The sequence below is a fragment of the Schistocerca gregaria genome, chromosome 2 (assembly GCF_023897955.1).
Source record: "Schistocerca gregaria isolate iqSchGreg1 chromosome 2, iqSchGreg1.2, whole genome shotgun sequence".
Classification (NCBI taxonomy): domain Eukaryota; kingdom Metazoa; phylum Arthropoda; class Insecta; order Orthoptera; family Acrididae; genus Schistocerca; species Schistocerca gregaria.
This window is the reverse complement of record NC_064921.1, coordinates 650,470,667-650,487,088: the sequence shown is the minus strand read 5'-3', so window position 1 is coordinate 650,487,088 and position 16,422 is coordinate 650,470,667. Positions and strand designations below refer to the sequence as shown.

Genomic DNA, 16,422 nt, shown 5'->3' with positions numbered 1-16,422 from the left:
TAAATGGTTGGATGTCCACAACCCTTCACAGAACGTTGGGTTCGGAGGCTTGTCTGCTCTGTAAAGTATGATCTCTGCCGAAAAAGAACAATGCTGGTGCACGCACAAGTGTTTCGGAGCACACCGTTCATCGTACATTGTTCGACATGGATCTCCGCAGCAGACCACTCCGACGTTTTCACGTGTTGACCCAACGACATCGTCAATTACGATTGCAGCCGGCACGGGACCTTCGGGATTCGACCGTCGATCAATGGAAGCTTGTCGTCTCTCCGGGTGAATCACAGTTCTGCTACACTAGCTCAATGGCCGTCCCCGCAAACGCCGTCGTCGAGGTGAATTGTGGCTCAAAAGGCTCCACGCGTCACGGAGCAGTATTATGCTATAGGAAATATTCTCCTGTGCTTGCGTGTGACCTGCGGTAGTAATCGAAGACACGCTGACAGCTGCGAACCACATGTATCCCTTCATGCTTGATGTCTTCTCCGACAGCGATGTCATCTTTCAGCAGTATAACTGTCCGTGTTTCCGAGCCAGAATTGTGCTGCAGTGATTTGAGGAGCATTATAGTGAACTCATGCTGATGTCTCTGCGACCAAATTCGCCTGATGACTATCCTATGGAAATCATATGGGTCGCCATGGGGCGCCATCACCGCAAATCAGCGGCCCGTTGTTTTTAGCAAATTACGTGGGCTGTGCTTAGACACTTAATGCCACATACCTCCACAAACCCGTCTATATACTTTCGAATGCCTGATACGCAGAATCAGTGATGTATTTCGTCCAAAGATGGGCAAATAAGCTAGTAAGCAGGTGATCGTAACGTTTTGGCTCATCAGTGTATTTCGCTATTGCATATTTTGTTACTGCGATAATTTTTTTTTCCTTTCATGCACAGAATGTTTTCCACAAAATGCACTGATTTTTATACAACAGGCGTACCTGTACGTGCTTGGCCCACCGTACATCAAACCTATGCAGGACAGGAGAGTAGTCGCCGGAACGACTGTCACGTTCAACTGCTACGTCACGGGGTACCCCATCAGCAGCATTTACTGGGAGAAAGATGGTGAGTTGCGTCACATAGTCTTTCTGTATATGTTCAAATCCTAGAATGAAATTATTCTCCTCTGCGCATCTGGCCAAATTAGTAACGCCAGAAACCATAGAATATTAGAAAACCTTAACTATTGTGCGCACATAGCTTTGTAAGAAGAAAATGTAATGCGGACAACGGATTTCATTATAGGCACCTCTCTTGTTAAGGAATTTCGACACCTGCTACCGTCACAACAAAGACTTTAAAGCACGCGTAGTACAAGTACCGTACACTCAAGTGTGTATTTTTGAAATGAAATAATTCAATGAAATCTTACAATACAATAAGAATCGACGAAGGTGTGGTTGATGATTGATAAAAAAAACTATCAGCACTGCATTTAAATAATGAATAATAGCATAGCTACAGGAATGCATTCACACACACACACACACACACACACACACACACACACACATCTACACTAACTTATTGTTACGTAAACAACAACAAAACTACAAATTTTGAAAATAACGTACTACCGAAATACTAAACAGCTCGTGTAGTACTGAGGAAATGACTGTGATGACTTGTCAATTCGTAATGCTATCAAACTTCTTTTGTAAAGCCAAAATGTAGTCTTTTATAATGAATTTTGGAGCCAGATAGCGTAAATCAATTTGAACAATACTGCGCTGTGCAACAGTTAATTCTGTTTATCACTATTCCACCTCATTTATAATTTTGACATGATATTTAAAATCTACGGGTCCGCAAAGAGTGGCAAGAGGAGCGCTTATCTGCGACATTACAAAATGTTTGTGTCATAATACATAAAATTTCGTTCTTGCAGCATTACACGTCTCAAAAATAACCACCAGATTTATATGAAATATGGCAATTTCTGAGCTTTCCCATTTTCCCGTGAAAATTCCTGCCCATGTTCATGGGTAAAGTAGTCATTAAAACTACAGAATCTTTCACAACAGTTTGTTTTAAAAATTCAAGAAATACCCAAAGCTACGCTTTTGCAATGTTTGTGCTTCTTACCTTGGGTTGCTGGATGTACTCATATTCAATGCCGTGCTTTTAGTGGCGGACTGGCATTTTTCTCTGTCTCGCAGTGCCTCCAGCTTCATTTTCTGACTAATACCCCGTGACATCAAAAGGCAACCTCCATTCTCTGAACATCTGCCAGCTTACACACAGCCATGCACAAGTACTTGCCTCTAGCTGTTCGTCTCATTGCTCAGAAAAAAAGCTTTGATGTACATATTACATATGTTAACGAAATGTAATACATGACATAGCAAAGGTGCTTCATAATGGCTCACTGCAGAAATTAGCTGATGGCATTACTTTAATAAAGCACAATACAACCTACAACGGACAATGTATTGTTTTGTTAAGCATTTAGAGGCAGTGGATCCTCACGAATGCAAAACAAAAAATTCAGGAATGAGATTTTCACTCTTCAGCAGAGTGTACGCTGATATGAAACTTCCTGGCAGATTAAAACTGGCGGAAGTAAAGCTGTGAGGATGGGTCTCGAGTCGTGCTTGGGTAGCTCAATTGGTGCCCCTACCGCAGGAGGTTCCAGTCCTCCCTCGTGCATGGGTGTGTGTGTGTATTGTTCTTAGCATAGGCTAGTTTAAGTAGCGTGTAATGCTGGCACGGTAACTCAGCGTATTCGGTCAGAGGGTTAGCCGCCATCTGTGATAAAAAACTGAGTTACTGGAACGACGATGAACTTGAACAAGCGTCATGGGACGTCCGCCCTGAGCGAACAGATCGAACAATGACGAACAAAAACTGAGATAAAAAAATTGATAGAGCACTTCCCTACGAAAGGCAAAGGTCTCGAGTTCGAATCTTGGTCCGGCACACAGTTTTAATCTGCTAGGAAGTTTCAAAACAAGCTGTTTTCAGCACTGCTAATTTTCCTCTATGTTCCTACGCACAGTTGTGAAACTGAGTTACTTTTCCAGCAACCTCCAGCCAATTTAAGGTTCATTATTTATCTATTTATCTTAAAACGATTTTCACTCGAAAAAGATTCGACCAGATGCACCATTTCCGAGAAAAAATACTTGTGCAGTAAGTGTGAAGCACATTTCGTATCACATTCCCATACAGTTAGAAAGCCAACGCGTGCTGAGAGGTCTCTGGTGGCATTTGGTGGACCTGAGAATTAAATCGAAAGAATTAGTATCATTTGTGAACCAAGGCCTAGACGTTGATTTACGTACACGAAAAATGGAATTGCTTCGTAGCAAAGCAAGGTTTTCCTTTTCTTCACTAATATGGCCTAGCACACCTCTTGCAATATTTAAGAAGTATTGGTTTGCGGAATATTCTTCTATCGTGAAGTTTCCACATACACAAGATTTGATAATTTGCAACCCCTCGACCCTGCCAGAGAAACTTGACGTTTAAATCTTTCAGAATGATGCCAAGATGCTGGGATCCCATATAGTTCACGAATTTTCTACGCCCACCTCGTACAAAATTCGTCTATTGAGCAGAAAATGGAAGGATTACATTTAGAGATGGAAATGCCTACCATCTAGGATTTTAGCAGATTTTTGAAAATACTGTAATTAATTATATCCCAGAATTTAACGTGGGAAAAGCTCGTTATACTGTTCTCAAGTGTCACCAAATTAATAACAGCCAACATAGACTGCTATAGTTAGAAACTAGGTGTAGCTTCTCTTATAATAAGTACAAGGACTTTTGCAAGTAATCTCACCAAGAAATATCTAATTGGAACATCTTTGCCTCCGAACTAGACGATAATACTTGTAATTCAGAGAATGATGCAGAATCTAATTAGAGGTCTGCAAGAACATAAATAAAAATAGAATTAGATATCGATAACAACAAAAATAAAATTATCTCTACATCTTAAATCTTCATATATGGTGCTGCTTAAAAATGTCGGACAGAAAAGATGTAGGTCTTTACACACGGGTATGATACCTATGTCTACGTTCCAAAAACATATTTCATGTTGCTTCAGAATTTGTTCCTAAAATACGGTGTAAAGGGGATATAAGTCATAAAAAAAAGGCTCAGAGGTAGCACAGCTTCATAATGTTTTCCTTAACTTAATACTACATAGAATAATAAGTCATTTACTTATAACTGCATTATAGTCGGTAACGTCGAGCTATTTGAAACCCTCGAATTTTTTCATTCGTTCCATCCGTTATCACCACGTGACTGACTGCAATGATCCAATGAATCTGAATACGAGAACATAGATAGATTAGCATTCTGTATAGCTTTCTATTGCTATTTGAACTGCATAAGTGTCACTTTCAGTGTGCCATGATATCTCCAAAATTCGAACCTGTTTGCTTCTTTAACTTTTTCTGTGAATTTTCGTACGAGTGTGCACTTCTAAGCTGTAGGTTTATTAACGCTCTGTTGACGTCCCAGAAGAAAAATTTTCACTAGAAATCTTCTCATTTAAATTGTTTGTTTCAGGAAGACCCCTCACCGATACCCACCGTCAAACCCTGTTCCCAAACGGAACTCTTGTAATAAACGACGTTCGCAAAATGGATGATGAAGGAGGATACGTCTGCGTAGCAAGAAATCCCGATGGGGACACCGCCAGGAGGAAACTGAATGTTCAAGTTATGGGTAAGCGTGTGGTACAACGTGAAATATATTTCAATAGAATACTTGTCTCAGCGTGACATAGCATTCTAATCTTCAACATATCTAATAGGGTGCAGCAAGTGCAACACTCACTAAAGTTACCAGCCTGATGTATTTCCTCTTGCAGAAGCTCCAGAGATAGACCCGATAATGGTGAAACCAAATCTTCAAAGAGGAATGCGAATCCATCTGACGTGTATAATCAGTAAAGGAGATTTTCCTGTGGCAATTCACTGGCTAAAAGACGGAAAAGCGATTCCTCACGGACAAAGCATCACCGAAAAGACTATAGATGATTACTCAAGCACTCTGAGCTTCAACGGACTCGTAGTGAAGCATTCTGGAAACTATACCTGCCAAGCATCGAACGCGGCAGCCGTCACTAATTACACAGTATCAGTAGTAGTGAATGGTAAGACAGACACCTGCTTGATGCTGTACCTAGCTCATGTTTTAAATACATAAATTAGTTTGCGCATCAAGTCATATCACTGTACTTCGGTTACTAACTGTGGTTAGAGTCACAATAAACAAAATATTGTCAACTATTATGCCGCCATCGAATGGCTGCTACATTAAAACCTAATGTTTCGTTCCCATCTGCGGAGGTCATTTTCAAGGGGGATCGTAGCTCCTTTGATAGTCCGATTCACACCCTGGCTTGTATTGTCGATAGTGTGTCGGGGTGTGAATCGGACGCTCAAAGAAGCTACGATTCCCCTTGAAAATGTTCTTCGCATATAGGGACATGCACAATAGCCCGGAATATTTTATTAATTGTGACATTTCTGTCAATGCAAGTTTACATTTTACAATTATAGTTATAGTGTAAAAGCGTCAATCAAATCATTAAAAATAGTTTTAAATTAAAATATAATGACGCCTTCCTTGCATCATGCTTAAAAACTGTTATACTACATATTGTGATTTTTAAATAAATTCAGCGATGGGGTAATGAGCACTACGCTGTTTGTAGTAACTAAGCTTAAGTACTTTTATTTACATTCTGTTGGAATGTTTTCTATAGGGTAATTCAAAAGTAACTGTACATACTTCATGGATGTAACGTATGGATCAGAACAAGAGTAAAATGTTAAATAATGGTTTGTTTGAAACTGCTTTATTTCTGAATTATCATGCATAATGTCATTTGTGGCAGGCACTACATCGTGGGTCAGTACTGGCTTTTGGCGTTTCGTGTTCGCTTGTATATCAACTGATGTTGCTTCGCACACTCCTTTACACTTCTCAGTTGATTTTGGCAAGTAACGCCTTTGTTTACTTGACTTCGGTGTGATCCGTTGCGCAGAAGGAGATGCATAGAGCTTGCAACAGTCCGACGTGTAGTACGTCGATGTCTTCGTCTACAGGGTTATTATTTTGAACATGTCCTGGAGTAAATGTACAGTAAATAACTGCGTTGAATTTCAGGTTCCTTCGCGTCGTTTGCTTTCTGAGAAGAATTAATTTTGTGTTGCTTGTGTTGCAGTTATGGTTTCTGCTCTACTGCATAAATCTGAAATGAATCAATTTCAGACAAAACTATATTTAACGTTTTAGTCTTATTTTGATGCTTGCATTACACCCACGAAATGTGTACATTTGCTTTTGAATAACCCTTCGTATTGAAAGAAAACACTACATAGATCATTAGATTTATTATTTTTATTTATCAAAATAATAATCATAGTAATCCAGACGGTGTTTCCTTTCATTGTAACAAAAGTGGTTACGGTTGTTTTCCCAATTACGAAACTTCTTCGTTGCCCCCAGTGCCACATTCACTATGCAACTCGGGACAAAATACTTTTGGTTGCTACTTCTGAACATAAATATGTTTCTAAAAACACAAGTTACTTACCCATCTCATAAGCAGGTACATTTAAACACCTTATGTTCCAGAAACGGTCATTCAGAACAAACACTCTACATGTGCTTCAGATGGGCTCTCATATCTTTCTGTGAACTCAAAACACTACACGTAATATTATTTCAGAGCGTAGTCTTCCCATCCAACTAATTTGTTAATGATTACTTCTTTCTTAGCTTCCAGGTTGATATTCTGTGGTCGATGAATAAAACTTTTCTCTCACTTTTCATCTCCGACTGCGGGAAATACCTTCAGAGGTAAGGCGGCGAACTGTAGACAGAATTTACGGGAAAGCCCAATATATAGGCAGTGCAGAGGGCACCACAGTCCATCACATGAAGTCACCCACAAGATTGTCTCTGGTAATGCCAATACTCTCGATTGAAAGTAATCGATTGTCATTCTTAGGATGCAACATTGGCATCCAAATTTTATCTAATTCAATCTTCCTCTTTCCTGTTAAAATTATTACGGCGTGTATAAATCTGAGTAGCTTATTAACATAGGCGCAAATACTAATGCTATGTTTTCTATGTGATACTGATTTCACGGAATTTTATTTCGTGATCACCGTTTGGTGAACATGATGCGCTACGACCGACTTATCCGTACGAGTTCGCCTTGTTGCAACTAGACAGGTGTTAAAACTTCTTTTTGTGCTCCCTATATGAAGTAGTCCACAACAACAAGGGATTTGTATACACCCGAAGTAGCCAAACGATGTCGTATATTTTTTCCCTATTTGATCTTCCTGGTGGGTCTTAATATATTTTCCACATCATTCTTGTTCAACACTTTCACAATGCCCTTGGGCGGCCGTTGTTCCTCTTCGATTCTGATCATCTCCGTAGGAAGAAGTGCTTGATCTATCTTCTTGTTATAATAACCAAACTTCTTGAACGTCGAACATTTATGCTCAACCTCATCTTTAAATTAGTCGGTTCACAGATTTTGTACACCCTGATTACCAAGATTTTAATCACACCTCTTTTTTGTGGAGTTTGGTGGTTAAAATCATTATGAAGGTAATGGTCAGCATGCCTGGCTTCCTATATACGTTGCGGACCAACGTCCCGTTCTCTTGCTTGATAACAGAAACACCCAAAAGATTCAGTAGGCCATTACTCTTCGTCTCCATAGCAAATTTGATTTTGAGATTGGTACTGTTGAGAGGTGTCAAGAAGGTATTCAACTCCTCTGCACCGTGTGCCCATACCACGAAGGGTATCATCGACGTGCCGGTACTATCTGGCTGGTCTTTTATAGGCAGTCTACCTCGTTGCTGCAAGCTTTTGTTGGTGAAACTGACAGTCATACCAGAAATTCATATCATTTCATTGAAAAATTAAAAGAAATGCATGTAGCCCAGATGATACCCTCATTAGTTTTGATTTTGTGCCTTTATTTATCACGATTCCGGTGAAGCTATTTCATGCATAGTGGATGTTTTTTTCCAGAAAATATAGGAGTTATTCGGGTACTGCCTCACCAGAATTTATTTTCAAAACTATAATGATTTTTATTAGCAGACTGACGGGATTGATACGGTCACTTCTCTTAGTCTCGCTGTGGGCAATTTATTTACGGAGACCTTTGAACAAAGGGCGTGGTACGGACACATGGTGCAGAGGAGAAGAGCCACCAATCCAGACAAAAAAAGAGGTGTGATTAAAACCTTGACAGACAAAGCGTACATAATCTTTGAGGCGTCTTATGTAAAAGATGGGATTGAACATGTGCGGTCGACATTCAAGAACAATGGTTACTCTAACAAGGAGATAGATCGAGCACTTCGTCCTAGGAAGAGAAACAAGATCAAAGAAGAACAACGGCCTCCCAAGGGGATAGTTTCCTTCCGTTCATTAGTAAGATTACAAATCGCATTGGGAAAGTGTTGAGCACGTATAATGTCGAAACTGTCTTCAGATCCACCAAGCAGATAAAAGAATGTTTAGGATCAGCAAAATATGTACGGCATAATTTGGCTACACCTGGTGTACTTGTGAATTGATTTATATTTGTACCGTGAAAAAAAGTGTTAACGCCAATCTGGTTGAACACTATAGGAAATGCTGCCTGAGATATAAGGATAAATCGTCCGTAGCGGAACATGTTTTGCAAGAGGGTGATCATGAAACAAAATTCAGTGAGACCAGGGCATTTCGCAAACATCGCGTTGTCATGCGCGCCTGTGTAGAGAGGCTGTTGAGATTTATAACTATCGTAATAATTTTAACAGAAACATGGTAAGAGTTAAATTAGATATAATTTGGGTGTCAACGCTGCACCATAAGAACAATGATCGGTTTCTTTCTGTCGTGAATGTTGGCATTGCCATAGATAATCTCGTAGCTGATGTCATGTGATGGACTGTGGTTCCCTCTACACTGCCTATATATTCGGCGCTCCCTCGAGTTCTGGTTGTAGTTCGCCACTTTACCTCTGAGGATGTCTCCCGCAGTTGGAGATGAAACGTTAGGGGAAAGTTTTATGCTTCGATCACAGCCTATCAGCCCTGAAGTTGTAAGTGAAGTCAGTACAGGCTGTGAAAGTCTACATTGTATTTTTCCTTCTTTATCCCAGATCACCATATTCCGAGACGTCGCAATGAACAGTCTAATATTTTTTTCATCTGTGGTAGTGCTCAGTCATTTATAATTTCTTGCATGACGCAACATTTACTTTTTGGCTCCGAATATAAAGTTACCTCCCGGCACACTGTAAGTGTATTTAAACCACACAGGCGGGTTTTGATCTTATACCTCTACAGATAGACGTATTCCAGCAGAAACGGATCTTTTGTCCTTCACAGTGTCCAACATGAGCGGTCTTTGCTATCATGTGTACCTCAAATGACTGTAAGGATATCAAAGAAAACCGGAAGACGATTTAAAACATGTGGCTCGCACATATGAAATCAGAATTCTCCCTTCTGAACAACTCTGTTAAATTCTCCCACACATCATGTCCAACGTTCGTCTACATTTACAGGATTCCTTTCTTTCTCTCATCATAGTTTTGTTAAGTAGACTGAGGTACTTTAATGACTAGCTGCGAAAAATGCTAATAACATTTTCAGCAATTACGCACACGAAATGCGCTCATGTATTTAATCTGATGTTTTTTTAAATCTGACGAAAAATTTCCCCTAAAATGTCACCGTACTAAAAATCTGTGGAATATAAAAAAAGTCTAGTTGAATAGACAGTAGCAGGAAACGTGTTCCCGCTCTCAAAATAAGGACATACTTCTAGTATCAAATTCCATTGCTCATGTTTTAGATCTGCAGCTCTTGTCTTTCTTTCCCTGTTTACAGTTAAATTATAGGATATGGGTTCCGCCTTTTTGTATCTTAGACCAGTTACAACCTAACAAGCGTCTTCTAACCAAACTGCGTGCCTACGGAGTATCGCCTCAGATGTGTGGCTGGATACGTGATTTCCTCACAGAAAGGTCACAGTTCGTAGTAATAGAGAAAGTCATCGAGTAAAATAATATCCGGCTTTCCCCAAGGAAGTGTTATAGGTCCTCTATTGTTCCTGATCTATGTTAACAACGTAGGAGACAATCTGAGTAGCCGTTTTAGATTGTTTTCAAATGATGCTGTCATTTACCGTCTTGTAAAGTCATCAAATGATCAAAAAGACTTGCAAAAAGACTTAGATAAAATATCTGTATTGTGCGAAAAGTGGCAATTGACTCTGAATAAGGAAAAGTGTGAATTTATTCACATGGGTACTAAAAGAAATCGGCTAAATTTCGATTACACGATAAGTCACACAAACCTGAAGGCTGTAAATTCAACTAAATACTTAGAGATTACAATTACAAATAACCTAAATTGGAACGATCACATAGATAATACCGTGGGTAGAGCAAACCAGAGACTGCGATTCATTGGCTGAACACGTAAAAGGAGCGGCAGGTCTACTAAAGAGACTGCTTACACCACGCCTGTCCGCCCTATTCTGGAGTATTGCAGTGCGGTGTGGGATTCGCATCAGGTGGGACTGACGGATGACATCGAAAAAGTACAAATAACGGCAGCTAGTTTTGTACCATCGTGAAATAGGGGAGGTAGTGTCACAGACATTATACGTGAATTGGAGTGTCTATCATAAAAACAAAGGCGTTTTTCTTTGCGACGGGATCTTCTCATGAAATTCCAATGGCCAATTTTCTCTTACGATTGCGAAAACATTCTGTTGGCATACAGCTACACAGAGAGAAATGATCATCAGGATAAAATAAGAGAAATCAAGGCTCCCACAGAAAAATTTAAGTGCTCGTTTCTTCTTCGTGCCGTTCGAGAGTTGAACAGTAGAGAGACAGCTTGAAGGTGATTCATTGAACCCTCTGCCAGGCACTTTATTGTGAATAGGAGAGCAATCACGTAGATGTAGATGTAGATGTAGATGTTCACTTTTTACAGTTATCAATAAACAAAAACACACTGACGATGGCACAGAGGGGCTGAAATGAGATTGGGTAAAAAGAAAAAACAGTGTATATGCAAAAAGGGAGATTCTACATCCTATAAATTCAATCACTTTCTTCCAGACGACTTACAGTACATTTGTAGTAATACGGAACAGGTTGTTACTTCTTTATAATGAGTTGACCTCTTTCGGTTTCTGGCAGTCCCTCCAACATGGCGGCATGAGCCTAACGACACAGAGGTCGTGCTAGGGAGCAGCCTCATGGTGGACTGTGCAGCGGACGGGTCGCCCTTACCAAGTATTCTCTGGAGGAAGGAGTCTCCAGTACCAAGGTCTCCATTCCAAAACATCCAAAGAGCCGAAAATTTCAAGTGAGTGAAAGATTAACTAAAAGAAAATAGTAGTATTTTATTCTACGGCTCTTAACTATAGTTTCAGTAACAGGTGAAATATATGATATAAACGTAGTTTTTGTAAAATTATCAGGAGATAGTTCATAAAAAGGGGACCTTCTGAGCACATTTATACAAAACATTGGTGTTTTTAACATTCGCCGTGTCATTTAAAAGAGCATGTGCATAAAAATTAATCAATTTAGCTTATGCTAATCATTAAATAATCAGTGCAAGATGCTCTTTCTAAGCATTCAGTGGTTAATACTTCCATTTTGGGAATTTCTTACACATATTTGTTTTCCACATATCCTCTTAAATCACTGACCTGAATTCAACCAAACTTGGTGCACTTGTGCCTACTGTCATGAAACAATAGCTGTGGGGGTAAGAACCACCAAACGTTCATAGTTTATTAGATATGACGTAATAAGCAATGAAATGTGTGCAAAACAACCACATTGTGCATTATGTTTAAATTTATTATTTCTTTTATATTGACTCTATTCACAACGCATTTTGCAGACAGTAGCCACATATATCACTGAATGTAGAACAAAATTATATCATTGTCTGACACAAAGATCAGGAGATCTGAAGTCATAAACACTGAGGTGCGCGAAGAACCGCAACATCATGCACGACGTTTACATTTATTATTTGTTTGTAAAAGTTCTATCTGCAACGTCTTTCACAGACAGTATCCTTATACGCCGCTGAATGTACCTACACAAATATATCACTGTACGACTCATGGTTCAACCAATATGACGTCATAAACACTGAGTTGCGTGAAAAATGCCGCACCACAGATGAAGTTTTAATACATAGAAGTTATTCTTTGCTACTAAGACAATCCTACAGTCGAGTCAACTTAAGGAAATGCCTGATACCTGGCACACCTTTTGACAGCTGACAAATCCGAATGCTGTAGGCGAAAACACTAAGCGTCGATAGAGGTTTGAAGAGGCGTTGCCATAGAGATGTTTACAAAATTGTACTGTAGATACAAAGCAGCTGCGCCCAGCGTATAGAAACTGTACTTTTCTAATAAAAAATTGGCAATGCCGTATTTGTGAAATCTTACGTCAGTAGTGGAAGTGATGAACAAACAAATACATAAAGTAAAAGACGGGAAGAGTGGCAAATGCGTAAGAGAAGAAATAACTGAATCAAGATATATTTCACGAAGAAGAAAAGATAAGAATGGATGTGATGTATGAATGAAGGCTAGACGTTGGTACGCAGGAGAGGGAAAAGAAATAAGAGATCTTGGGGGACTGATGAGTGTTTCAAAGCAAGCGTAAACTATAAAGTCAAATAGTTTTGCTTCAGAGATAGTCAAACCAGTATAAAAGTTTAAAATGTTAAAAATGGCAACTGTATACCTCCTGCGCTAGAAAAATTATATAAAAGGACCTTTCACACCTCATAGAGATCTTTCAGTGCATCCTACTACATAAACATTGTACCTCCAGGAGAATAAAGGGTTCAGTAACAATGGTGAATTTCCCATATTAGTAACCAACAGCGAGGACTAAGTGCTATTTCCAGGCATCAACTTTTTAAAAAAATGTAAATTACTATTACTTATAATTGAAAATTGGCGGTATTCGCAAAAAATGATGGCTGTGGGGGATATATTACTGATGTATTCTAAAACGTCTCTCTTTTTGTTTCCTGTCTATTATGTTTCACAAAATGATGTCCGTTTATTAATGTCACTTCCGTTGTTGCTGCTCTTATAGAGTTCTTGAGAATGGGAGCCTATGGATACAGCATGTACTTCTAGAGGACAAAGGTTACTATGTCTGTGAAGCTAGTAGTGGCATCGGGCTTGGTTTGAGCAAGGGAATCTACATCACCGTACATGGTCAGTAAATTTTTGAGTAAGTTTCTTAATTTTTCACTGTTACACTGATTTACTGTAGCGTTAATGTTATGATGAAAGTTACCAGCAAATATCATCAAATTACTATTATAAAGTGGAATATCATGTTTTTGTTTCAGTACCAGCAAGATTTTCCTCGGAATTTCGTAATGTAACTGCGAAGAAAGACAGCACTGCAATTCTGGACTGCGTAGCCGAGGGAGATAAGCCATTAAAAGTGCAGTGGATCCAAGCAAACCGCTTAGTCCAACCAAATCACGTAAAACTAGATATCAAGGAGGAGCATTTAGATTTTGGACTGCGTTCGAAAATGACAATAAAGCATGTTCAGCGGGACGACACTGCTACGTTTGGTTGCTTAGCCAGTAACCAGTACGGCAGTGATCGTATGGAATTCCAGCTGATCGTGCAAGAAAATCCAGAGCCTCCAGTGAATGTGCATTTGATTAATTTTTCAAGCAGGTCACTGAATATAAGCTGGGAAATGCCCTATAATGGAAACAGCCCGATACACACTTTCATAATCCAGATCAAAAACACTTCAGGTAAGAAAAACCGTGCGTACTGAATCTCTTTCCACGCAGATATCATCAGATGATATTTGTCAAAATCGCAAAATTAAGAATGATTTGTATATTTAGTGCCCTGCAGCTTATAGAAATTGTAAATGTTCCATAGCAATGATGAATTGTTCCACGGAAGCTGTTTGCTGGTAGTATCTGATTATACAGACTAATCTTAAAAAAGAAAAGAAAAAGATATCAAAAGTCTTGCTAGTATTCTTTAGTGACAACGCATTTCTTTATTCTGCTGACAGAGATAATACAAATTAAAAATAGCATTATATATATTCTATGACGTATACCAGAAGTAATATCTGCAAGTTTAGGAATTATCAATGAAAACTGCAAATATTACGTAAGAAATTGCTTATAATGATTACATATATGTAATACAAATCATTTGTTCATATCATTACATGAATTTTACGAAATATTGTCATTGGCCTAGGCTAGAGAACATTACAGGAAAGATAATTCATTTTACAGTGAACTGAAAAATCTCATATGCATAAGATACTACTATTGTCTTTTGTGCGATACAGATACCGCTGATTCGGGGCAACGCCTAATGCTAGTTCGGTAAAATAAAATGCTAAGAACGAGCAGCTTCAATTGAACAGTTAATTGCTACTATGACATATTTACAAAATTAAGTTTTTCTATTCATTGCTTCTAAAAAGATGGCTCTACAATGCGCTTCTCTCGTACCACGAAAATTAATCGGCAACCTTTGCACTGTTGTCTGATTTCCTGGCCAAAGTCGAATTCATAATTTCCTTTTATGTTACTGACCAGTAAAGAGATCTGTAATTTGTATTCCCACTTTTCAACTGAGCAACTGTAACATATGTATTCTTTAAATTCATAGCGCTTCAGTTTGTGATGAATGATAAAACAATGAATGCTTCACATTCTCACTCAAACTTCCATATTGACTGGAGATATCTCTACACCCCGCCAGATTATCCGAGAGCGCTAATGCGCTGCTTCCTGGACTCGAGCAGGCGCGCCGGCTCTGGATTGAATCCGCCTGACAGATTAACGACGTGGGCCGGCGTGGCTGTCAGCCTAGATGTGGTTTTTAGGCGGTTTTCCACATCCTACTAGGTGAATACCGGGCTGGTCCCCACCTCCCACCTCAGTTACATCACTCGCAAACATTTGCAACACGTTCCAACTATTTCATGGATTACACTTGATGCAGACAGCTGGGGTAAACTGGTTCCATCCCAGAGGGTGTGAGGTGGCGGCAAGAAGGACATACGGCCACTCCTTTAAATTAACCATGCCAAATTCGACTGTAACAATGCCGACCCTGCGAAAACTGCAGGACAATGGCATAAGAGAAAGAAAGAAAGAAAGAAGAAAGACTGGAGATGTTTCTACGCAAGTAGCAGGGTGCCTCTCGTGTCATAGCTTACTTAACATTCCATCACCGTTTTAACGTACTGAAGCAATGAGGTAGTAGGTAAAGGGACGAGTACTTTGGTAGATGATGAAACACTAGTAACACTTTTCACTCTACTGAGATACTGAGCGAGCCACGTTTCTATTTTTAAATGGAATGGGTTACTTTCAAATGGTAATCGAAAACTGTTGAAGAGAGACATACTGTACATTATGATAAGGGATACAATGAAACTAAAAGCCTTGTACCCTGTGTTAAATACGAATATCAAATTAGCAAGACAATGTACTTTAATGTTGAATGATATGTACACTTAATTGGCAGACCGGACAATCTTTTATTGCCAGGAGGCATCACGCTAATGCCGTGTAACGCCGTCTCTAGCCTTTGTAATGCCTCAATTCTGCGAGAGAGAAGTAGAAGTTTCTACAGGTATGCAATGAGTCGCTCAAGCGCTGATTATCAGACCCCGTGATGCCAATGGCGCTCATACCCAGGGGAATGGGCGACAATCTCCCCCTCCCCCACCCGCTCCTTGCTCTCAGGGAACAGAAAAAAATTGTGTAGTCAGTTGTTTTTCTATCAATAAAATGGTTTAGAAGTCAGTACAATTCAGCTCTGCAGATCGAAATTGGAATTAGTTTGTAGCTAAATATAAATCGCCATTCGTCTTCTAAAATATTAAAAATGCTCCATACTGCAGTCTGCATTCATGCCTGCCCCCCTACAAACTTTTTTCTTTGAATAAGGATTAGAGCCCCTCCACGCCCACACCGGCATGATTCCCAACACAATAGATCTACTGCCATTCTGCATAGGGATTAGTGTTCAGTAATTGATTTCTTCAGAGTTTGTGGGTACTGCGATGTTTGCGTGCATCTGGTTGTGATTTAAAATTAGTACAAGTTCATCTGGATATAGATTGGGTGAACGAAGAGTAGCTGTCTGAAGGGCAGAGGAAAAATAGTGCCAAGCCAAGAGCGAATAGGAGTAAAAGCTCTGCAATAGTCAGGTCGGGTAGTAATAACAGTAGCGGATTTCTTGCTGCCTGTGACGTATCATGCACTGGTAAGTTTGTTAGTAACGGGCATCATGCATCGATACCACGCCGGAACCAGAGGTCGTTATAGTAACACAGTCCAGTGCGGC

At 39.5% G+C, this 16,422-nt stretch overlaps 1 protein-coding gene across 1 annotated transcript in view; it reads left to right on the top strand.

Annotated features, from left to right (window-relative positions):
• Positions 1-4,607: 4,607 nt before the first annotated feature.
• The window catches only part of LOC126335918 (Down syndrome cell adhesion molecule-like protein Dscam2), a 166,539-nt gene continuing 154,724 nt past the window's right edge, over positions 4,608-16,422 (top strand). Inside the window, exons 1-5 of the mRNA XM_049999391.1 lie at positions 4,608-4,692; positions 4,838-5,122; positions 11,222-11,390; positions 13,160-13,284; positions 13,422-13,847. Coding sequence (XP_049855348.1) covers positions 4,608-4,692; positions 4,838-5,122; positions 11,222-11,390; positions 13,160-13,284; positions 13,422-13,847 — 1,090 coding nt within the window. The remainder of the gene's footprint in view (positions 4,693-4,837; positions 5,123-11,221; positions 11,391-13,159; positions 13,285-13,421; positions 13,848-16,422) is intronic.